At 34.0% G+C, this 25301-nt stretch overlaps 1 protein-coding gene across 1 annotated transcript in view; it reads left to right on the forward strand.

Annotated features, from left to right (window-relative positions):
• The window catches only part of col3a1.S (collagen, type III, alpha 1 (Ehlers-Danlos syndrome type IV, autosomal dominant) S homeolog), a 59877-nt gene that overhangs the window by 10494 nt on the left and 24082 nt on the right, over nucleotides 1–25301 (forward strand). Inside the window, 17 exon segments of the mRNA NM_001090075.1 lie at nucleotides 6846–7045; nucleotides 8315–8374; nucleotides 9169–9270; nucleotides 10455–10532; nucleotides 14079–14132; nucleotides 15264–15317; nucleotides 16860–16913; nucleotides 17113–17166; nucleotides 17916–17969; nucleotides 19221–19274; nucleotides 19521–19565; nucleotides 20480–20533; nucleotides 21835–21879; nucleotides 21964–22017; nucleotides 22329–22427; nucleotides 22541–22585; nucleotides 24908–25006. Coding sequence (NP_001083544.1) covers nucleotides 6846–7045; nucleotides 8315–8374; nucleotides 9169–9270; nucleotides 10455–10532; nucleotides 14079–14132; nucleotides 15264–15317; nucleotides 16860–16913; nucleotides 17113–17166; nucleotides 17916–17969; nucleotides 19221–19274; nucleotides 19521–19565; nucleotides 20480–20533; nucleotides 21835–21879; nucleotides 21964–22017; nucleotides 22329–22427; nucleotides 22541–22585; nucleotides 24908–25006 — 1205 coding nt within the window.

A 25301-nucleotide genomic window follows, 5' to 3' on the forward strand; every position in this document is an offset into this window, starting at 1 on the left:
CAAGAGTTAATCTTAAATCTCTTATTATTAAGATTTGTTCCAAATGTGCAGCCTCAGCAGTTTGTAGCAGGAGCTGAGCCTCCTCCTATTTTTAACATTATGGAATATGTTGCTTTAACTTGCAGCTTGCCTTACAGTCTAAAACGTTTGACCCATAAGCTTCTTTCCTAAATTTTTTCAACACAACCTTTTTTATACTGAGTTTAATGTTGTGTTTACAAACAGATACACTCTTCCTACTTCCACAACAAGACAAAATGTTGCCTTCTTATTCACTAGTTGTGTAACACATTCATCCAATACCAATACAGCAGGGTTCTGTATTCGGCCTACTTTTCCTTACTCATTATTGGTTCATTATTGGCTTGGGGAGGGCACTGTAAGTGTATGTGTTTGCTGATGACACAAATCTATACAGGCTAATTAATTCAATCCAGGGAATGGAATCCTTACATGGTAATCTTAACAAGTAGACTAGGCAGCTAAGTGGCATGTGAGAATTATTTTCAATACTTGTAAGGATAAGCCTTTGGGATGCATAAATATGCAAGCCACTCACACCCTTAATGTCAATAATATAGACACATCCTTGGTGGAGGAGGACTTAGGGGAACTTGTGTTTCACATAATTGCTGTAGAAAGCAGTCAGTAAGAAGCAGGAAGGGCCAGCAAGGTAATATCCTGTAGTAATGTTGGTCTATTAAAAAGATTAATGAAATAGAGAAAGTTAAAAGAAGAGCTTGATGAAATGCCTGGGTCATGAGTAAAATTTGGTTAAGTTGGGGTTATTTACACTGGAGAAGAGGCACCTAAGAGGGGATATGATGACTTAATATTAACCTAATGGTAAACAACCACTTAATGGTAAACAATGGTACCATACAATTCACTTTACTTGTTTTTTTTTACCAAGGACAAGTACAGGGTCATACATTCTGGTTAGAAAAATGGAGGTACCATACTAAAATGCAGAAAGGGTTGTGGAACACTCTCCTTGAGGCAGTTGTATTGGCAGATTCTTTAGAAAATGTGAAGAAACGATTACATTTTCTAATAACTGAATCCAATATTGCTACAACCTGTCCTGCCTTCCTAAGACTCCACCCACATTCAGCTGAGCACATGCCACCTGAGAGAAATTCTGTTCTTCATAGATAAAAAAGTTTCCACATTTTTCTTATTGTTAAAACAAAGTAAGCCTTATCAGAAAGGTCCGTCTAAATATACCAGTAAACCACCAAAGTAGTGCTGCTCTGAGTCCCCTGTCAAAAGAAACACAGCATTTCTTTCCTTCTATTGTGTACACATGGGCTTCTGTATCAGACTTCCTGCCTTCAGCTTAAACCTCATTGCCCTGGGCAAGAGCATGCTCAGTTTGCTCCTCTTCCCCCACCCCCTCCTTTCTCTACTGTAATCTGAGCCCAGAGCAGGGAGAGACTCGGGCAGGAAGTGATGTCACACCACATTAATACTGCAGCTCCTATCCTAAACAAACAGAGAGTTTCTAGAGCTTTTTACTCAGGTATGGTAAAACATTCTACAGAATAAATATAGCATTCTAGCTTGCACTATTGCAGCTAATCTATTGGCAATAAAATGCCTCCGTAGCTTTCCTTCTGCTTTAAACATTGCATTGATGTGAAAGGCAAGGAGCAGATAAAAGTGACACCTTCATTTTTATTCTGGTGCAACAGACCACTTTCTGGGGGGTTTTTTTGTATTTTTTGCAAAATAGTTGCATGGTGAAATTCTAATGTGGTTTCCCAAAAATTTCACAATAGTGAAACTGTACCAGGTGAAAATGTTTTCTTATCCCTATACATAACAGCTCAAAGCTGCCCCAATCCCCCAAAAAATTATTCAAAATGGCAAATCTTTTAGAGGAAATAGCTGTGAAGCTAGTATTTAGTATTCATTGTTTTAAAATTCCCCAAAATAAAACCTTAAATGGATTTTTGTATTATTACCCACAACCCATACATAATAAGATTCTTTCATCTAGTGAGAACCATCTTATATAGTCGTCTTAAAAGTTATAAAGATATGTCTTCTTAAATGTGCTTCTGGGAAAACATCTCTATAAACAAACATAAACAATTGTCTAGTATTTCTCTGCAATAAGCAGGGTTTCTATAGAGGATAATAAGTTATGATATAATAATAAGGTTATAATAAGTTTATTACTGGAATTTGACATACAGCTACAGTAGGATACATGACTAAAGTTTTTATGACTAGCGAAAACTGAAATGTTTAAATGGTTGTATTGGTTTTCTACTTATTATTATATCCTTTTCCTCCTGCGTTTTGTGCGTGGTCCACTAACATACAGCTACATTAAAATTTCACAAAACTATAAAATCCGATATACAAAGTCCCATACAAATATATTCATATAATACACAAAAGCCATGAATATCTTGTAAATTATATCCTTATAAACGGTGAATTCTGATGTCATCAGTTATAAACGGTGAGTTCTGATGTCATTTCTGTCACGTGACTCACTGAAACTTGTGTATTATAATAAATTGTGTATTAAATAAACTCTTTATTTGGAACAAATTGTTCTGGCAAAGGAAAGATCTTTTCCAAAAATGTTACTTCTACTATTTACTTGCACTGATTGAATTATCATTCCGGTAGCGTTGAGCTCTAACACTTCATTGAGAAGAATACTTTATTAAACATATTCTAACAGTAAAAAGATCAAACTTCTGGTAATCTTGCTGGAATCCCCCTGTCCAGTCTTTTATATATCTTCCTTATAATGTCTATCTTTGTACTTAGTTCATACTAAGGATTCACCAGTGAGACACACTGGTAGTGGTAGTGAATACAATGCACAAATATACCTTTTCCCAATCAATAATTTGCATGTAGAGGTGAATAAGTCACTCTATATATCTGTGAAGCTGACTTTCCCTCCATTGATTATGGCTGGATCCTGAAAACACACTTGGCAGCTACCACTCAAAGGCTGCAGAAGGGCCTTCAACTTTCACCAATGTATTTATGGTGGGTCCATAAAAAGAAATTAGAAAAGCCCTATAGAACTAAATCTGTGCTGGATTAAAAAAAAAGTAAATCTCCATAAAGAGGTAATATTGTTTTATTCCTGACATTTGTTAGTTACCATTCATCCATACGATTTCAATTACATTTGGAGGATAGAGCCTTAGTCATTTAATCTGCAGAGGCAGCTGTTTTGGAACACATAAGCTTAAATAATTATACTTTAGTGTCCAAGTGCTTTTTCCATGGATACATTTCCAAACTGTTTAAAACTGATTTTTTGAAAGTTTAAAAGCAATGTACACTGAAATATGTCATTGTAATCGAACAAATAATTCCCATCTGTAAATAATCGGCCTGCAAATTAAACAAATGTAGATGTCTTGAGAAAAAAAGTTTCCAGCTCACACAGATTTGCCAAATGCAGCAAATATGAACAAACGCTTGCAAAGCCTTTTTTTCCCCTAGTTTCTATAATATCTTGTTTCATTCAAGTTCATATTAGGTATTGCATTCATTTTATCCAGATGTGCATATTCAAATCACTGCCCAAATACTGCCACCTACTGACAAAATGAAGGTACAAAGTTAAATGGTAGGAAATTGAATATTACTAGTCTATTTAGCCAAGTTGTATTGTTGTCTTACAGTGTATGATGTGATACACTTGTTTGGAAACAAATTCCCTTTTATATGTTTTACATTCTTTAAATCTGCAAAACAGCACAACATGTTCTATTCTTTAGCCATTCTAAAAAAATCTAAAAATTGCTTTTAGAAGTTGAAGCATTGTGTCTAGTGATGGGCGAATTTGCGCGGTTTCGCTTCGCCGAGCTCCCGTTTTTGAATTTTTGCCGCAAAAAATTGCAGCGAATTTATTCGCTGGCGGCGAATCGCGCACATTCGCCGCGAATTTGCGTCTGTCGAATAAATTCGCCCATCACTAATTGTGTCTTAAAAATAGTCATAATTTTAATCAAATGTTAAATTATATTATGGCAGTATTTATAAATATATTATATATTTTTTGGTGCTAAGAAAACACTCAAATTTTAGTCAATGGCAGATGAACCTTTTATATTTCGAAGATATCATGATCTGCACTGGGTTTCATACGATACTCCAAAAAATTCATGTTTTTCAGATGATAATCCAAAAAAGTATTTTTCAGAGTTTTCAGATGCAAATCAGAAAAAAATCAAATTTTTTTAATGATTTTATTGAGTTTTTTCCCCACACTGAATTTATGAAGTTATTTTACCCCCTTGAAGTCAGATGTGCTCATAGTAACACATATTATTTATAAATGACTGTGAATTCACATAAAGGAATATGGCTTTTGTTATTAAAAGTTATGTGCTTTCTAGAAATAAGTTATATTTATCAAACCTGGACTCTTGGATGATAATTAAATTCGAAACTTAAAAATTTACTAGACTGGAATGTCTGCTTATTTATGGATTTGTATTCTACTCATGGGTCTACCAACTGTCAGAAAAATTTGAAAAATTCCAGCTGAACACAATCACTTAAATTTTGCCTAGGTCAATTTGAATTGACTTTGGCACAAGCTCAGCAGCCTTTAGATGGGGGATTTCTACAATCAATAAATCTCTAAAATTAGAGTTTTTGAAAATCTAATTTGAATTCTAAGTTTTAGCTAAAAAAAAATTGAATCTTGGTAATAATTTGAATTTGAGCATTGATGAATCAGACCCATGGAGGCTTATTTATTACAGGTCAGATTTTAGTGGTATTAGAGTATTTTGAAACCACAACTAAATTTACAAACTCTAAAAACCACGATTGTCATTGAATTTATTAAAAGTTCTGATTATAAAAAGTACAAACGAAAAAAGATCTAAATGATCCAAAAACAATATGAATATCTCAGAAACCTCTAAAAATTCAAGTTTTCGGACAATTCATAGTGAAAAAATCTAAAAACCTCTAAAATTATTTTATGACATTTTGATAGAATTTTGAAAAATTATTTTATAAATGGTCCAATAGGGTCAGCACACATCCCATTGACTTCTACAGCACCTCAACTACTTTACTTGGCCAAGTTTGGCATTAAAGATTTTCATGTTTTTTTCACTTAATAAATCTAAATTTTTAAAAGCTTTTTAGAAATATAGGAAACCCCCAACTTTTCTGTTATGTATGGAAAAAATTGCAATTCGATTGTCGGTAAATGAACACATGCACATGGGAAGACTTATTTATAAAATTTCAAGGTTGCAGTAAAAAAAAGTGATTTCAGGGGGAAAAAGTGACAAAACATACCCAACTTTTTCCCTGTGATCACATTTTTTTTACTTGAGTGCTAGCTTATTTAACAAACAACTCACTCAGAATATTTGTGGTTAAGTTTTTATCACATAAAATAACTTGTGCACAAGTGAAAATTATATGGTTCCATTAATTTCCAATGAGGCTGACCATCTTAAATGCTTTAATAGACTGGGGAAATGACTATAGTGAATAAGGAAGCCCCTATTGTAAAATACATGGATATATTCGGCATGAGGCTGAAGGCTGAGTGCTTTTATACACATCAAAATACTCTGTGTTGATTTCTTATATCCTATATTTTACAACACATATATATACTTGTGTATTATAACTCAAGTTTTGGTGCTTCGTGTCTCAGAAATAACACTGAGCAATGATTATATATATAAAGTTATTTAATTTTTCTCCAAGGTAAATAATAGTATCCAGAAAGAGACAGCACTTGATAAGCTATTCTTTCTCCTACTTAGTGTATCTGGAGGAGTCATAACTTGGCTGAGCCAGATTTGGGCAATTTACCCTTGAGTGCTATTCTCATATCTATCACTAGGTGGGGCATGACAGAACTTTTTGTAGTTCATGTGTTTGAATGTTGTTATCTGGTTATCTTCCCATTGTTCTGTTGCTAGGCTGCTGTGGGGGAGGGTTTCGGTGATATCACTCCAATTTGCAGTGCAGCAGTAAAGAGTGACTGATGTTAATTATCAGAGCACAAGTCATCATGACTGAGGGCACCTTGGAAACTAAGAACATGTCTAGCCCCACATCAAAATGATATTTTAAAAAATCTGTTTTTAATGGATTTCAATGCAGGATTCTGCTGGAGCACTATTAACGGATGCATTTTGTAAGAAAACACATGCTTTCCCATGATAATCTCTTAAAATATGCACTTTATGCTGATAATATCCAAATATCCACTGGCATAACATCTGACAGTGGTCATGTGGCAAATGTCCAAACAATGTAAATATCAGCACATATTACCCTGCTATTTGTATCTGTAAGTTACTACATTCTTTCTGTGTCTCTTAACAATGAGGGGCTGATTTATTAATTTTCTACTAAGGGATCTCGTAAAAAGGAATTAAAAAATATAAGGCACATAAAGAAGGCATTCAATGTTTTTTGACCTCATGTTACCCAACCTTGATTGTTGATTAATAAATCAGTCCCTTAATACTTAATGTAATTGTATATAGTTATTTGTGTGACCTTAAATTTATCGTTAATGTATTATTTGTATGTACAGTGCTGTGTATACAAGTCATACCATATCAATAATAATAATATAGTAATAATAATAATAATAATATACATGCATACACAGATATAATTCCCTGTTTTAAATTTTTGCTTGCTATTTTACTATACTTATTGCAGTTTTTTTTTCATTTTTTCAAATGGGTGCCTAAAATTGGTTGTACAGTCAACGTAAGCAAAATGCCAAATGTGCAATTGCCCTTCATTTATAATGATAATTCTGATGGTTTTTTTGGAAACAAATAAAGTACATATTCATTTTTTCACAGTTGAATTAGGACAGTGTACCCATCTTGGACAAGTTTATGCTGACAGAGATGTGTGGAAACCAGAACCTTGCCAAATCTGTGTTTGCGACACTGGATCTGTGCTGTGTGATGATATTATCTGTGATGAACAAGAATTAGACTGTCCAAATCCTGAGATACCATTTGGAGAATGTTGTCCGATCTGCCCACAGGGGCCAAGTGTAAGTATATTTTCTTGTTGCTTTCCTTTGTTTAATTGCAGACCATTGCTTATATGGGGTGAAAGAAATTATACACTATATAATATATAATATATAATGGTCAAGCCTAGGTATCAAAAGGTTCCAAAGTACATCGGAGAAAACGCTTCTCTGAACCTGTCATGCTGGCAGTGCTTGCGTTAATGGCAACTGCTGTCACTGCACAGATTTTACTCCAAAAAACTTATGGGGAAATGTAAAAAAAGTAGAAAAAAGAAAAATATTTATGCCTTTGTGTGAACATAGCTTTTGCAACCAGCAAAACCGTTTAGTGACATCATCCAACTACTGAATGTAATAAAACTTATTACTGAAAAACTTAAGTTTGCTCCAAAAGATTACAGCACCTTTCAAGCATTCCTTAAGTGTGTAATGCAAATTTCAAAATTCACAATGCAATAACAGTTTAAGGAAGAATATTACATTGCTAAATACAATTTTGTATTCTTATTTGTGCAAATTTTTCTTCTCTTTGTGACTTTTATTACATTCCGCCATTGGACTTATCTGGCAAAATACAACACAAATATCAGGGCACTGCAATGCAATGCAGGTTTACACAGACACAATATAATTTGCTAAAAAGTTCTGCTGGAGTTGAGCACTGTAATGGTTAAGCTGAGCTCAGGAGAGGTGGTTAGGAGAAAAAAGTAGGATTAGACAGTTAGAGTTTCTATGGGAACCAGGAATGCTATCTTTTCATTAGCTGTTAGAATGGAGGGTGTGTTTAGTAATCTGAGCTGAGAAGAACTGAGCATGCTCATGAGCCAAAAGCCAAAGTAAATTCCTGAGGGAGGGGGCAAACTGGTTTAGAGGAGGAGGAATTTTAAGTGATTAAGGGGATGCTGCAGCCTTACTGTTAACATCTAAAGACATCTAAAGATGTTAAAGACTCTGTTCACTAATTACATTTTTGTGGGGAGGGTTTACATGTCCTTTAAGTACATTATTTCATTTTCAGCACTTGTGCTCATGGGGCGCAAACAAATCTCACTGTGTGCTTCAGAAATACATGGTTAGTGTAATAAATAGAATTTAAGTTAAATATATGACTGAATTTTACTATAGAATTATATGTAATGTGCTAGGAGATAACAAGCAAATACTTTGCATTAGTGATCAGTATTTTGCTTCATTAAATTCTAAGATTCCTCTCTTACTGTATCTCGGAAGCAGCACTGTTACTGCAACAGTAACTAAGTACTAACATAGATTTATGTTTTTATATAGCCAACGCCAATTAGCCCAAATGGAGGAGGTACTGTAAACCGAGGCCCAAAGGGTGATCCAGTAAGTATATGAACATTTGACAATAATTGTATTTTTAGAGAATATTGGGATCTGTATTTCAGCTGGAGAACCATGCATTGAGAATCTGCTGAGGAACAAATTGTCTTTATAGTTTACTAGTCTCAAAAATGTAATGGATGAGAATGGATCATAGGCTAATTTTATAAATATAGATTAGACTGCTTTAATACTCAGGTAGTAGTAGATGCACAGCATTGTACATGCTGATGATAAATTTACTAGTTAAACCACTATTGGGAATCATATATAAGTTGGTTTAAAATGTACTTATTTTTGCATGTAAACGATTTAACGGGGCTTTGGTTATCTGGCGTATTATTTATAAGTGAGAAAATTCATATGCTGTAAAGAGTGAATCTCATCAACAGACTTTAATGAATCCTGTCAACATAGCAGTAAAAATGATTTGTCAAAAATGTTTGTTTGGCTTTAACAATACAATAGCTTTTGCACAATTTAAAGGAAAGGTAACACCAAAAAATGAAAGTGTCTTAAAGTAATGAAAATATAATGTACTGATGCCCTGTGCTGGTAACATTGGTGTGTTTGCTTTAGAAACACTACTATAGTTACTAATATAGATTACATTACTAATATATATGTAACACTTAAATTTTTTTGGTGTTATTGTTCCTTTAAGAAAAAGCAGAAATGTTTCACTCAGTATTGTGAGTATTGTTTGCAACCCATAAATATCTCCATATAATTAAATATAACATAAGAATTTGAGGAAAATAAGCTTCCAAATGAATACATTCTTTCATTATCTATAGGGCACTCCTGGTATTCCTGGCAGAAATGGTGAGCCTGGAACACCTGGTTCCCCTGGCGCACCTGGAGTTTGTGAAGGTTGTCCTAGCACTGGTAATTTTCCGGTAAGTTGCATGTATTTTATTATTGTCATTAATAATCATCTCTCTGTCTGATTATATTTATCAAAAGTGGGTATAGGGGTTAAGTCCTTTGTCTTTGACACTGGCTGTAATTGGGTAGACCCTGAATTGAATAAAAATTAACATGACAAGTCATTATAGGGGTGGTTCACATTTTAAGTTAACTTTAAGTATGTTAAAGAATGACCAGTTCTAAATTATTTGCCTTCTTCCTTTGACTCTTTCCAGCTTTCAAATGGAGGTCACCGAACCCATCTAAAAACAATCACCCTTTCCTATTCATATTCCAGCCTCTTTTTCAAATCATTTGCCCATAGCAACCAATCAGCAATTTGATTTCAAAAGTCACCTACAAGTCAGAAAACAAAAGCATAGATCTGATTGGATGCTCTGGGAAACATTACGGGTGATGTTTTTGTCCATTGTTTTGCACAGCATTTTAAATAGGCCCATAAAAGTTAACTTAAAGGTGAACCACCTCTTTGAGAGGGGTCATTGATGACGGGCAGGGCAGGGTGCAAATTGCAATAAAATATGTGCAAGCTACCCTATTTAATGAGCTTTGCACCTGTCATGCACAAGTTGCTTTTAATAAAAATTTGAGGTATACATTGCGATAATGTATGCAGTATAAAATTGATATTTGGATTAATTCATTATTCTCTTCGGGGCAGATTTATCAAAGGTCTCTGTGAATTTTCGAATGAAAAAAATTAGAATTTCGAGCTAATTTTGTGTACTTTGACTAGGGAATAGTCGGATTTCGAAAACCTCTAAAACCACCAAAATCCAACCTTTAATAAAGGTTGGATTTTGGTGGTTTTAGAGGTTTTTGAAATCACAACTAAATTCACAAACTCTAAAACCACGAATGTCACTGCATATATTAAAAGATCATAATATAAAAAGTTTAACCAAAAAAAGTGCTGAACAATGCAGTAGAAAAATATGAATACCTCTAAAACCTCTAAAATGTGTTTTTTTCTGAAATTTCTACCGAAATCCCCCCAAAAAGTCCAAAACTCTTTAAAATCGGTCCAATAAGAGCAGTTTCCAATGACTTCTATAGCAAAACAAAAGGCTTAATTACAATGGTGCAAGATTTGCATACAAGCTGTTTTACCATTGACATTAATAGTCCAATTGCTTTCCTGTCTTTGTTTCAGAATTATTCTCCTCAGTATGACTCCAAATCTGGATACGATGTCAAATCTGGAGGAGGTGGTCAGATGGGTTCAATGCCTGTACGCTTTCATTTTCCTTTCTTGATTTGTAATGCATTACTTTTAAAGAGCATGATTCAGTGCACATGATTCAAAAGTCTTATTTGTGCCATTCATTGATAGTGGAAAGTGATTTGCAAGCAAATATAATGCTTATATTCCTTACTCTAAGCATAGACAGATAATAGAGAAGGGAAGAATGCGTGTAAATTAGATTTATCAGTTTATCACAAACCCAACCTCAGATATTTGCAGCACATATATTAGTCATATTTCATTATTGGCTCTCTTAGTATCTTACAATATTTCATTTCCAAATGACATAAAGAAAGATGATAAATGATCAGAGTATCAACTCAACAGAAAACATGATTAGTAGAGTATTATAGTTAAATTCAATTCTGCTTTTTTCGTCTACCTCTTCCATCCAGTAATCATCTTACACCTTTAGTTCTTCATTTTGCAGTTGTTTCCTTATTGTCAGTTTAAAAGCACACAGGCAGATTTAATCATTTTCAAATCTGAGTTTTTACAAAACTCCATTAAAAAACATTACCATTCAACTAAATCAATTTTTTTTCTTGATCATGTTTTTTTCCCTAACTCATTTTTGCTATTTGTTTGTTAGACAATAACTCTATTTTTAAAAAAGGTTAAAAATATATATAAGAAGTAGTTATGCTTTAGAACAATTCAGCTTTTTACAGTTTTTAACTGTTTGGATTTTAGTCTAGGTCAGGGAACAACAGTGAATGTACAGGCCAACAAAGGATACTCAAATTACATTTGAACAAGGTGCAGCTAGATACTATCATTAATTTGTATCCACAATTTATATAGCAATACAGATTTACAGAGATTATGAATAATTCACATCATCCCTGCCCCAGTGGAATTTACAGTCTAATATGCTTATTATTACACACGAGCATAAGGGTTACTTTCCTCAGGAGCTTATTAGGGTAAGGTCACAGTGGGAGTTTTGGGGAGATTTAGTCGCCTGGCGACTAATCGCTTCGTCTTTACGGCAACCGATCTCCTCGAACGCCTTCCCTCATTCTTGTGCCGGCTAAAATGAAAAATCACCGGCGCTAAGCACACATGGCGATTCGTTTTCCGAAGTCGTCCAAAGTTTCCTTGTGAGGCAACTTTGGGCAACTTCGGGAAACGAATCTCTGTGTGTGCTTAGTGCCGGCGATTTTTCATTTTATATATAGAGTAGATAGGTCTGTATAGGTATGCGTACTTGATGGACGTTGCTCTTTTTTCAATCCAAAATATCTAAGCAAATATATAAGATGAGACTTAACTACCTTCCAGTCATGTCTGAGTGTTAGGCTTAAATTTGAGAATACAAATGGAAAATAAATACAAAGAAAATGCATGAGTTTTGTGTCACTGCCCATTTATGTGAAAATTATGAAGATCTCCAGAAGCATATTCCAAATATATGAACTAAATACATATATATTATAATATTTTTTTCATATAGTTTTATAATAAGGCTAATTACAATTGCTTCAGTTATTGGTAGTCACTAGCAGCTGATAGCAGCTGAAGTTCCAAGAGCTATGAGTTGATCTCCTTTACCAGGAGTCTAACACCAGGACCATAGTCTTCTTCAACTCCAGAAAAAGAGACATACTCTTAATAAAGAGTGACAAGATCATTTGTTACAAAAAAACCTCTATAAAATGTTTCATAAAACAAACAGCTTTATGTTATTTCTGATATACAGTATTTTGGGGTCTTTTGTGTAGAGCGATCTCTTCATCTTTTAATAAATATGCTAGATGTGATCATGGCTCTCCTCTTCTGCTCAGGGGAAAAATCCTTATGTAGAAGAAATATATTATCTAGAGGAAATAAGAAGAAATTAAATTTTCATGAAGCTACCATTATGAAAATCATTAACTAAGCCCCCAGATGCAAGTGAAGGAGAACTAAGATGCACAAAAGATTTAAAAATCACTTGTGTTCTGGGTCTGAGTGCACTCTACATCTTGCACTTAATTAAAAAATATCTGACACAATGTTCAGAGCACAGTACGAGTGGGTGCAAAGCAACCCTGTCCTTACACCTGCCAATATAACCTGTGGCAAATGAGACGTTAGCTAGGGTGTGAGAAGGGGATGCAAATACCTATTGATTTTATAGCACTTTTGTTTTTACAGTGGCTCTTTGGTGATAAATAGTTTACAATGATGTTTTCTTCTTAATTTTCAATGGAATTCAAATGAAGCTAATAAATATTACACAACTGACCTCAGCTAGATATATATAGAGAGATAGAGAGAGAGAGAGAGAGAGAGAGAGAAAGAGAGAGAGAGATTTGTTTGCAAAGATCCGCACACCAATGTTATTTTCTTCAAAAATAGTGTTTTATTTAGTACATAGATCCAACGTTTCGGCCCACATTTGGGCCTTTTTCATCCATATATATATATATATATATATATATATATATATATATATATATATACATATATATATATATATACAGTATATATGCATTTTTGTCTGCTGCTAGCCAACTTGGAAGTGGATTCAACACCCTAGGAAAAAAGGAGACATTTTGTTTGAACAACAAGTATGTTCCAGTGCATAATACTCTTTTAAATTGTGCTAAAAAAAGTAGTTTCAGGCAGATTTATTAAAAATTTCTGTAAAAACTCTTATAATCCCTCCTTTCTCTTTTACTTCCTGCCTACTTCATTGTCTGGCTGTGCAGGGGACCCGGCAACACACAGCTCACTGGACTGTAGGATAGGAACCAATCAGCAGCTAGGTTGTCCTAGGGAACTGAAGCCTGTCTGTGCTTGTGTGACTGCAGGGCTGTAATTAGCTGTCCCCCTCCTACTGTACTTCTGGCAGGGACCATTAGGACATGCCCACCGCTCCTTTTAAACAGGGGCCGGTGAAGATCTATGGGGAGCTCAACTAAAGGGGTAATTTTGAAGACAATTTTAATTTACAGCTAAATGTAAAACCAGCACCATATTTTATTTATGATTGGCTACAAAGTGAGGGGTTTTTTTTTTCATTTATCCTATTTGTCTCCTTTAAATTTAAAAAGGTACTTCCCTACACATTTAATTAACTAATGAATATATTGAAGAAATAAATTATTTTGGAAAGATAAGCTTTTGAAATGGTAGACAAGTGGGTTTCTTGTGCAGAAAAAAGTCAGTGACACAAAAAATGCAGGAAAATATCACTTTGCCTTTAATTTATTCCGCTCAAAACAACATCAACAAGGTACTTAACTTAATATATCTTTCAAAATAAAGAACAGTTTCTTTCACACGTGAGATTTTAGTCTTCCTGCCTACCTCAGGTCCTCTTCTGGTATCTGCACTCCAAGCACAGTCACAGGACCAGGCATCCCTTAAGATTTAATTTAAATGTACACCTTTATTTAGGACAGGCAGATGTGTTTTCCAAATACACTGTCACATTCCTATCATAAATTTGACAGGGGAGTGGGTGATAGATTTTTATATGATCATTTACAGAAAATATATTCATATTTGCGCAGAAGTAACACATATACTTTTACTATGCAGGGACCCCCTGGACCCCCTGGATCTCCTGGCTCACCTGGTCAACCTGGCCAACAAGTAAGTGAATCATTTATATTTTTAAGATCCAGAGAACATTTCTGATATTCATTTGATTAATCATATGAATAATGCTTACATTTGTATCTCTTTTTTTTGCAGTTAGTTTATGACATTCTATTCTATGCTTTTTTTTTTATTACAACTTATAAAATAATATTTTAGATCTTTGCCAAAATACAACTAATAATATGCTGTGGATTTCAAATAGATAATGCAATAAAAGTATCAGTTTCCACTAAGGTTGAAAGCCAACTTTTTTTTTGTTTCCATGGGTTACTTAATCTGCTGAAAACTTTGCAACTCTTATTACACTGTTCGATAAGGTATAAGGATAAAGAAATTGTTCATAATGTCCCATATCAAGTTTTTTTTACCATTGTTAGGTACAAAACAATTGTGTATGTTATTATTTATATATATATATATATATATATATATATATATATATATATATATATATATATATATATATATATATATATCAGAGAAACAAGAAACCACTGAAACTAGCATAATATATCACATAAGTGTTATGTAAAAGCAATTTGCATTGTCCATTAACCTATGCAAACAGTTGTGTGTGTTCAACCCTTGGAGTTCAGGATTAGGCATATTTACCCTTGTTTTTTGAGAATCACCTACATAATTTTTTTAAATCGCTCTTGAAATATTTTCTTTGTTCTCATCATCTGAACCTAAACCCTTTAAAAGAAAGATAGTCAAGTAAAGGAATACACTTTTTAGGATTGAACATGAAAAATGTGGAGGGTTATTTTAGTACTTAAAATGTAAATGACAAAATAGCAGCAGTGCACATTTAATTGTTTAAATTAAACACATCATCTGTTCTAATGGAATTCATATAGTTGCCTCTTTACTGTGTCCTGTCAACTGGCTTTTTGTGGGGGTTCCTGAGCAGAACATAAAAATATTATATAAGTGAAAGGGAGAGATCAGCAGAAAGTCTTTTTTGCAGATCTGAACTTGGTACCAACAAAAACAGTTTTAGATCAGGTAAAGCTAGTGCTGCCATTAGAAGTCCTAGTATCATTCTATTGCATAAATGATTCTCTCTGAACAAATCTGCTTATTTATCAAACAATTTAAAGTATCTTTGTTTGAAAACAGGGAAGTCATGGATATCAAGGATCTCCCGGTGAACCTGGCCAGCCTGGTCCTCCAGTAAGTACCAATATATTCATTAAGTAATATACAAAATTAACAGGCTACTTTAGCTATGAAAAATCTATATGAGTGATTTAGCCCACCCTGTCCCCTTTTGTGATGTCATGTGGATCTTGGTGGTAGGGTTTGGGTCAGGTTAGGAGTGGGTCAACTTTTTTGTCTAACCGCAGATTTAGAGCTCACCACAGTAAAATTCCATTACTCTCCTTTTCTTTGGAATTTTTATATTATAGTATATTTATCAAATGATGAACTCTAACTCTTACCCATTAATTAAAAATCCCATAGGAATTAATATAGAGTAGTGGAGTTTTACTGTGGTGAGCAGTGATAAATCTGCCTTTGAGGCTTCAGAAGACATCATATCCCAAAGTGAATCCTGGATTTGCTTTATCCCTATCTTTAATGGCTCCAGGTTATGTAATACCCCTTTGGTACACACACTGCAACTGGCTTCTCAGTAATTTGTGCATTTATAAGAAGCACAACTTTGAGTCTAGAGCATGGGTCCCCCCTTTTGCTGTGAGCCACATTCAATTGTAAAAAGAGTTTCGGAACAACACTAGCATGACAAATGTTCCTGGGGTGCCAAATAAGGGCTTTCATTGCCTGTTTGGCAGCCCCTATGTGGACCACCGGCCTACAAGATGCTCTGTCTGGAAGTACACATGTTTTTTATGCAACCAAAACTTGTAATTCCATGCCAGGAATTTAAAAATTAACTTCTTCTTTAAGGCCACTGGGAGCAACATTGCTACTTATGATTTCACACTGAAACATACGTATAAAAGCATATGATTTTTGCCATTTTAAAAAATGCATCAAATAGTTATAAAACATTACATTGTTCTGCCATTCTTTGCACTGCCATTTTGGATCAGTGATTTGTGGCCAAATTTCCAGTTTTGGTTTGAGAATTCTTTTTTTTTTAGTACTGAAAGAGTACATCATATCAGCTCAATTCACCCTCTTATATTCTCTCTTGCAACAATATCATATATATAAAAAATTACTTCTTCAATATTTGTTATAATCTTTCATTATGTTTATTTGTTGTCTAAATTGTAATGCTCTTGTTTATGACCTTTACAGTGATTACTCAACATAGCCATTACAGTTTCAAAACTCACAGTTCTGGCACAGTTCTGGTTTACCTTTCATTTCCAAATCAGTTACAAAGTTTAAAGTGACTTACTTCACTTTTGCACTTTAGACAACAATTTCCTTTCTGTATAAGTAAAATTGCTAACGGCTTAGTAGACACATTAACAACTAAATTACAACTAAATTACATTTTCCAAGTTCCAACAGAACTTCTCACAGAAGATTTAATTGTCACAATGTAAAGCCAGCAACATACAGTCACAAGGGCTATTGCTTGTCCTTCATACATGGTGATTTGTCCTTTTTTTTGCATGTTATGTTCAATGAATGCAATTGATTGTTCAATATATATATAAAGATGTGCAAACATAATAATATGTAATATATTTGTTTCATTGTTTGTGTTTTTAATGTTACAATTACTATTCATTTTAGGGATCCCCTGGTCCCGTGGGACATATGGGGCCTGCTGGTCCACCAGGAAAAGATGTGAGTATATCTGTCTTTATATGTAAGTTATTTTCATTTTACAGCTTATACAAGCTTGCTTGTCACAAGACAGAGAGAGAGAATTGTTACCCAGTCTGTGTCTTATCACATTAATACCATATTTTTTACGGCATATCTGACATTGTTAAAATAATTGATATGTGTTCAAGTAAATAAATTAAGCTTTTAACTTCTTCAGGGAGAGAATGGACGTGCTGGAAGACCTGGAGAAAGAGGTGTAGCTGGTGCTCCTGTGAGTATATTACTTCTTAAAATAGATGAAATAAGATTCTTTATTCATCACATGCATAGTTATACAGGTACACATGCAGTGAAATGCATCCTGAGACTGTGCAAAATTAAACATACTAGTTAAATACTACAACTAAGTACAAAAGGATTACCAGAAAAAATAATTCTAAGAAAATTAGCAGAAGCTTCAGCTATGCAAGTAAAGTTATTTCTTCTTGTCTTTTTATTTTTCTTGTTTACCTCCTTTCTTTTATAACACAGCTGTTTTTATAATTCTTTCATTTCTAGTTTGTCACCCAAATAATATTGCATAGTATCATTACAGTGACAAATTACCCTTGGTCTCTTCAAAAACAAATGAAGCTACAAAAAAAGACATGTGCTAAGTAAGGTCATCAGTTATAGTCAGTGGTTTGTGATGTCATCTGTGTCACATGGATCATTTAATCTACAGTTTTATTAAAACACAAATATTAATAGTTCACCAGTTGTAGTTCCAATTGAAGTTTCATGACCTGTATAAAATCACTTAGCCTGTGGCCTTTTTTGTTTTATATAGTCATAGAACTCCTCAGTGACTCCTAATACCCTGCTGTTTTACAAAATGGAACAAATAATCCCCTATATAATGGTTTGCTATTCCCATGTATTTACAGATCACAGTTATCCAAAATCTTCTATGACCATTATTGTTACTGTGACAAATCTGTTTGTGTTAATATAAAAAAGTATTCTTCTCTTTACTTATAGGGTGGAAGAGGACCCCCTGGCATGGCTGGGTTCCCTGGTATTAAGGGACACAGAGTAAGTATAAACTATATGCAGGACATATGTCTCAGTATAGTAACCTCATGGTTGTGTACGGATGGCTAAGCACCTGGCACATGAGCCCCCTTTATTGCACTTGATTATAATTCAATGTAGAAATCTATTGCGAGTGTTTTTTGTCATGTATCCACATAACTACTAATCATAGTAGCTACAAAATGTTTAGAATTATGACTGATGTCAGTACTATATATGGCCCTATAGGGGATTTATATTGCCCTCACTCTGCTCAAGTGCATCGTAAACATATTTGCATTTCGTCATTTCAATATAATCATGTCTTTACAAGAGGTATGCAAATAATAAACCCACATGTACAAATGTAAACAGAAATGCCCTGAAGCATTGTGGGGAGAAATATATATAACTGTGATTTACTTTGTACATTGGCAGCTGAAGTTTAAGGGGCACATTTACCTAGGGTGGAATATCGAAGGTTAATTAACCCTCGATATTCGATCGTCGAAGTAAAATCCTTCGACTTCGAATATCGAATATCCATCGATCGAAGGATATTCCTTTGATCAGAAAATTGTTAGGAAGCCTATGGGGACCTTCCCCATAGGCTAACATTGGCCTCGGTAGGTTTTAGGTGGCGAACTAGGGGGTCGAAGAATTTTTTAAAGAGACAGTACTTCGCCGTAGTCGAAGGTCGAAGTAGCCCATTCGATGGTCGAAGTAGCCAAAAAAAACATTCGAAATTCAAACTATTTTTCCTCTATTCCTTCACTCGAACTAAGTAAATGGGCCCCCTAGTATAACGGTCATGTTTTAAAAAAGCAGCTGATATAGTATTCACTTGTGCAACTACTGTTGTTATTACTGTAGTTGTTATTGATCAGCCCACAGTCTGACATTGTGTAGGACAGATATTTTATCCAACTAACTCTAGGACTATTTTTAGAAACAATATTTGACTTGGCACTGGTGGGCCCAGGACAAAAGTCCTATTGGTGGGCCCAACCTCTCCCCAACAAACAACAAACCTAGCCTGTTAAGGATAGTCTTCTAAAAATCCATATGTTGATCATATGGTGCATACAAAGTTCCTTTCATTATCAGCACAATTTAAAATTGCTTTATTGTTGTTGTTATTATTACTATTATTATTACCATTATTAAGATAAAGAAACCCTTAATAAATAAGTAAAAACTAATGTCTTGATTTTGTGTGGCTGATCTAATATGTGTTTTTAATTTCTCTCTCTTTTTAATGTCATTCCCCAGGGCTTTGATGGAAAAGATGGTGCAAAGGGTGATACCGGTGCTTCTGGTCTAAGGGTATAAACACCTCGATAATATCACTAATGCCACATAAAACTGTTTAACTAATAAACCACAAACCTAACTAGAATTGCAACTTTATCATGTAATGTTTTCATAATGGTTCACTGGAAGTTGCATAGTTTACGCTTACATGGGTCACAAGTTAAGTGAAATGGGTATTGCCTGAGTGACATGATGACTTACTCAAAAGCAGAATATCAAGAGAAAAATGTATCTTTCTATCTCTCCTTTGTTGATTAGGGTGAACCTGGCAGTCCTGGAGACAATGGCACTCCTGGCCCAGCGGTAATAATATGTTTTGTGTTTGAATGTGTGGAACTAAAAGAAGAAGATATATTTGTGTTGTGTGTTTATGTGTATACATTAAAAACTTATTAAGAACCCAAAAATAACTAAATCAATTATTAACAGTTAAACACAGTTAAACATTTAAAATACAGGTTTAGCAAAGTATCAAAACTGCACTGTATCATCATAAAGAGGGGCAACATCATCACATTTTAAAATTAGAACATCACTATCTTTTAATAAATAATACACAGTTGTATTTCTTGATTGATAAATGGGGAAAATGATGTTGGGAATCATTTTGGATTTTCTTGTGAGGTATTTGCTGCCCAAAATACTTTCTTATTATATAAAAAGAATAGCCAAACAGTCAAAACAGGTTTTTATTTAAACTAAACACTTTGGTAGTAGGAATTGCCATATTTTAGCTTTTTGTTTAATCATTTTGTGAATAAAATATCCCATACCTGCATTTGAGATTTTTTGTGTTGACATTTAAAACATCAATTTACTGTAATCCAAATGGCTGTTGGTAATAGTGCTCTTCCCTATATATAAAAGTAAGAAATATACTAAATAAAAGGTTTAGTTGGCACTTAAACATGTGCTAAGGTACAAATATACATTAATATACTGTATTGGTAGGGTGGCACATTTCTAAGATACAGTATGCTGACGAAAATAACATTTTCTACATGGAAACATTTTTAGATAGATAGATAGATAGATAGATGATTGGTAGTCTAGATAGATGTTGATTTGTAAAAATAAGTCAGTAAAAAAGATTAGTACAGAGAAGTGGAACACAACAGCATCGCTATCCTTATGACTGGAGAGATCTAACTGAAAACAATGTGTTTATTAACTACTCTAACTGCTTATTATCTAACTATTGTTTTATTACATTTCAGGGTCCAAGGGGACAAGCTGGTGAAAGAGGTAGACCTGGAGGTCCTGGACCAGCTGTAAGTATTCTCACAGAGCACTCTGCTCTTGATTATTTCTTTGTTATGAGTAAGTTAATGCTAGAGACTGATCAATTCATTTTCACGATCATATGTTCTACCCATTTTAACATAGCAAATGAGGTTAAAAAAACACACATACACAACTTGAAACTGAATTTTAAAAATTGTTTGACAAATAGCAATTAGCTTGCATCCCCAATAACAGTTATCTATGTTGTCCTTCTACTTATGTATGTCTTATGACTCCTGATACAGTAACTTCAATATATGATTAATGGCTTTCAAATGTGCTGATGTTCAGATTTTCATAAAATTATAGAAAGCTGGTTTGATAGAATTATTCCTTGATTTTCCTGTTGAGTGCCCATTATTTTTAAAATAAATAGTTGGTTATTATAATATTACTTGGTATACATTATAACTATTTACAGGCTAGACTAGCTCTTGTCATTTTAAAGACTCTAAAGTGACTGACAGAGCCTTAGTGCAAAAGAAATTAATCTATTTATATATTATGTCTTATGAGGAATACCCTGCAATAGATGCAGATTTATCACAGCATACTTGAGATATTTAACACCAGTTTATCAAAAATCGATTGAGATTTTTTTCCATGATTTTTTTTGCACCCAATCTCACACATTCGATTTATTTTTTTAAAAACTTAAATCCAAAACTCAAATCAAAAAATTTGATTAATTCGAATTTTTAGGACATAAATTCAATCGATTTGAGGTTTTTTTGGGACATGAACTCCAGCACCATCTTTTTTTTCCCTATAGTTTTTTAATGCACGTTTTTGACATTCAGATTTTTCCATAAACACAAACTTTCGAACCATGAGTTTATCCGATGTAGAAAAACCCTCACACAACTCACAAATTTGATTCTTGATAAATATGCCCCAAGGTGATGTTCAGGCTGCCCCAAAAATTCATAAACTGTTTTAGCATTAAAAGGGGCAAGTGCAACTTCCATGGGCTTGTATAATTTGAAATCAAAGTTGACACTCCCAGTGGAGTTGGTTAGGTGTATGTGTCTGGCAGCATAAGAATAAGAAATCAATTTCTAAGAGGAGAAACAAAACAAATATTTGTAGAGACGTGACCCAGCTTACTTAGCATTAGCATTTAGTGTGTCTACTAAATGGGCAGCACTTTTGAAACAAGCTGTTTTATGAAAATATAGCTACTTGTAAGATCCTACAAGTTGTAAGTCCTACTTGTAAGATCCAACAAGTTAACATTATATATTACGTATTCTTTTTCTCTGAAATATTTCTGTTTTTATTTTTTTAGGGTGCCCGCGGTAACGATGGAGCCCCAGGTTCTTCTGGACAACCTGTAAGGGTCTTAAATGACATATGGTTTAATCTCAATTGTGCAGAAGTTCGTAAAAATATATAGTCACATTTTTTTTCAATTTAGGGACCTCCTGGCCCCCCTGGAAGTGCAGGTTTTCCTGGTGGTACTGGACCAAAGGTATTTAGTTCAAAAGTTTCCTTCACTGTTCTTTGAATGTGTCAGACATATAATTGATTATATTTAAATTTGTACATAATTATTACAAAGTAATAACCATTATGTTTTGAAGATGGTTAGAAACTATTGTACTGATTTTGTTTTTCTTTAACAATGTTTTGTTTCTTGAATATTGTTTTTTTTCTTATTAAATACAGTATTTATTTAAGTACCCAACTAGTAACCCAAAACTTGTACTACATATATTGCTGATATATATACTGACAAAAAAATGATTTTTTTTAAAAAAAGTTCAAATATTTTTATTTTAGGGTGAAGCTGGACCTCCAGGTTCTCGAGGTTCTGATGGTTCTTCTGGTGCTAGAGGTGAACAAGGACCCCCAGGCCCAAGTGGTTCAACAGGCCCTGCTGTAAGTATATTTTATATTAAATAATTTCAATTAATTTAATTGTGATTTCATGAGTGGTTACGAATATAGATAAAGGGAATTACTTGTAATAATAAATGTCTCTGTTTGTATAGGGTCCTCCTGGCAGAGATGGAAATCCAGGCAACAAAGGAGAAGTGGTAAATATTCTATGGGGAGGGAATTATGAATTATTTAAGTACGTTTCTTTCTGCCTCCTGAGCTGTAACAGTGCACTTATACTTTTTGTCTGTAAGGGATTAATGATTTGCAGTTCTGTCCCTCAGACAACAGCAGCCATGATGCCACCCCCAGTCCTGCTTTGCACTTATAACTGTAGAATCAGAATGGGTACAAGGGGAACCACATTTCTAGTTCAGAAAACACTATTGCACTTGTTGCACTAGCATACAAATCACATACAAATCTCATAAGGAATACAAGATTTACAAGACTACATTGTATAAAATGTAAACCAATATTCTCCTTTCAAGTTTAAAGAAATTTTAGAGTATAAAAATAAGAATTGAGTAAATAGATAGGCTGTGCAAAATAAAACATGCTTCTAATATAGTTAGTTAGCCAAAAATGTAATGTATAAAGGCTGGAGTGATTTTGGCAACTCCTAGATTAGCTAGATCCTTCTCAGTTAAGGAAACTCCCAACACTCTGACATTTAGTGTATAAGTTGCATTTATATTATTTTTGCCAAAGTGCATAACCTTGCATTTATCAACATTGAACCTCATTTTCCAGATTTCTGCCCAGTTTCCCAACTTAGTCATATCACTCTGCAAAGTGGCAGCATAGTGGTGCATGGAACCTATAGTTCTGCACAATTTTGTATCAGCAAAAATAGAAACAGTACTTTCAATGCCCACCTCAAGATCATTAAAAAACAAGTTGAAAAGCAAAGTACAGAGCCCTGCGGAACTCCGCTAACACTGGTACAATTAGAAAATGTTCCATTTACTGCCACTCTTTGTAATCTATCTTTTAACCAGTTCTCTATCCAGGTAAAAATACTATGTTCCAGACCAACATTCCTTAATTTAACCAGTAACCTTCTGTGTGACACTGTATTAAATGGTTTAGCAAAGTCTAAATCAATCACAACCATTGCCATCCCAGAATCAAGGTCCCTGCTCGCTTTCTCATCAAAAAAAAATACTGTAAGTTAGTCTGGCAAGATCTATTATGCCTACAACAATGCTGGCACAAACTCATAGTATTATGATTTGCTATGTAGTCCAGTATCTTATCTTTTATTAACCCTTCGAAAAGCTTTCCTACCAAACCTACTAGCTTTTTCTGTCTTGGCAACCCCATTACCCTAGTCAAGTCTGGATAATTAAAGTCAATAACTTGACCTAGTTTTGAAGCCGCTTCTATTTGTAAAAGTAGCTGGGCTTTATTCTCATCACTTATATTCCTCTCTCAGCCTCTGTTTCTCTTCAATCTGTCTTCATGCAGTAGCTGGGTGTCAGATATTCATTAACATATAGATCCAATATATTTTATAGGGGGGGTCCTTTTCATCCCCAACTCCTGCATGAAGATAGAATAAAGAGAAACAGATGCTGAAAGAGGGATAGTGAACATAAACTTGATTATTTCAGAAACCATGCAGAATGTTTAATTATTTGTATTTAGGAAGTTTATTATTTCAGAATGACGAATCTTACATTATTTTAAATTTTCTTTTTCATGATAGTTCCCATTTAAAGCAGTTAAGTACCCCCAGGTCACAGATAGTTTTTCAAGGGAGCCTTGCAGTTTAGTCAGCAGAGGACCAAAGCTTTCTCAACCAATATTTGCTATCCTTCTGGCCACACATAGAGACAGGTCAATTTTCAGCCAAACTAGTCACGGGTGGATTAATTGGCAGCCAATAATTGCCACTTCATAGCCAGCTAAACAATATAGCACATTAAAAAGCTAGATAATGTTCTTACCATTAATATTATGAATTACCTTTATACCCTTAAATAAAACATATATCTAGGCATTTTAAGTTTGCTGTTCCTTTTTGAAAAAGGCTGATTCCATGATCTGCCTTCCCCTTCACTGCTAAGATGAATAATATTGCATTTCTATTCTCTCCAACCATGAGAACATTACATATTATTTGTGAAGCTTGCCCAGTGCCAAGGTATGGCTTTTACCTCAGTAACACACCAGTAGTTATATCCAATTTGACAGCTTCAATTTATCCAACAATGCAATATCTTTTTAAGAACCTTGTAATTTAGTTAGTGACTCTTGATAATAGGACACATTACTGTGATGTCTTTGTGTACAATTTAAGGTAACATTTAAGGTCCATTTGTAATTATGGCAGTTTAATCGCGATTTTGGAAATTACATTAAAAATTGTTTTGATAAAATACTATTACATTTAAAAGTAGTAAACTTTTGTAAACAGCTATGAGTATGAGCTTGTGTAATGTTTCAAATTATCTTATGATATTTTTAATCACCAGGGCCCTGGTGGTATACCTGGTGCTCCTGGGCTGGCTGGCGCTCGTGGCCCTCCTGGCCCACCTGGCACAAATGGAGCTTCGGGTTTAAAAGGTGGTCCGGTAAGTGATAAAAAGTAATGACACCTTAATGACCATCATGATTTTTTTCCACAATTCAATTTTTTTTGCAGAAAAACTCCCAAATTCAAATTATGTTTTTAAAAACTCAAATGTTTTAATGTTTTAAGCAAAAAGTTGAAAACTTGAATGTAAAAAAATCGCATCTAAAAGTAGACAAGTGTATGTAGAAGTCAATAGAAGTTGTCCTGACAAAATTTAACACATATTGTTAGTTTGAGTTTAAATTTAAATTCAAGTTTTCGAGTTTGTAAACTACAGTTTTTGAAGCCTATAA

The sequence above is a fragment of the Xenopus laevis genome, chromosome 9_10S (genome assembly GCF_017654675.1).
Source record: "Xenopus laevis strain J_2021 chromosome 9_10S, Xenopus_laevis_v10.1, whole genome shotgun sequence".
NCBI lineage: Eukaryota > Metazoa > Chordata > Amphibia > Anura > Pipidae > Xenopus > Xenopus laevis.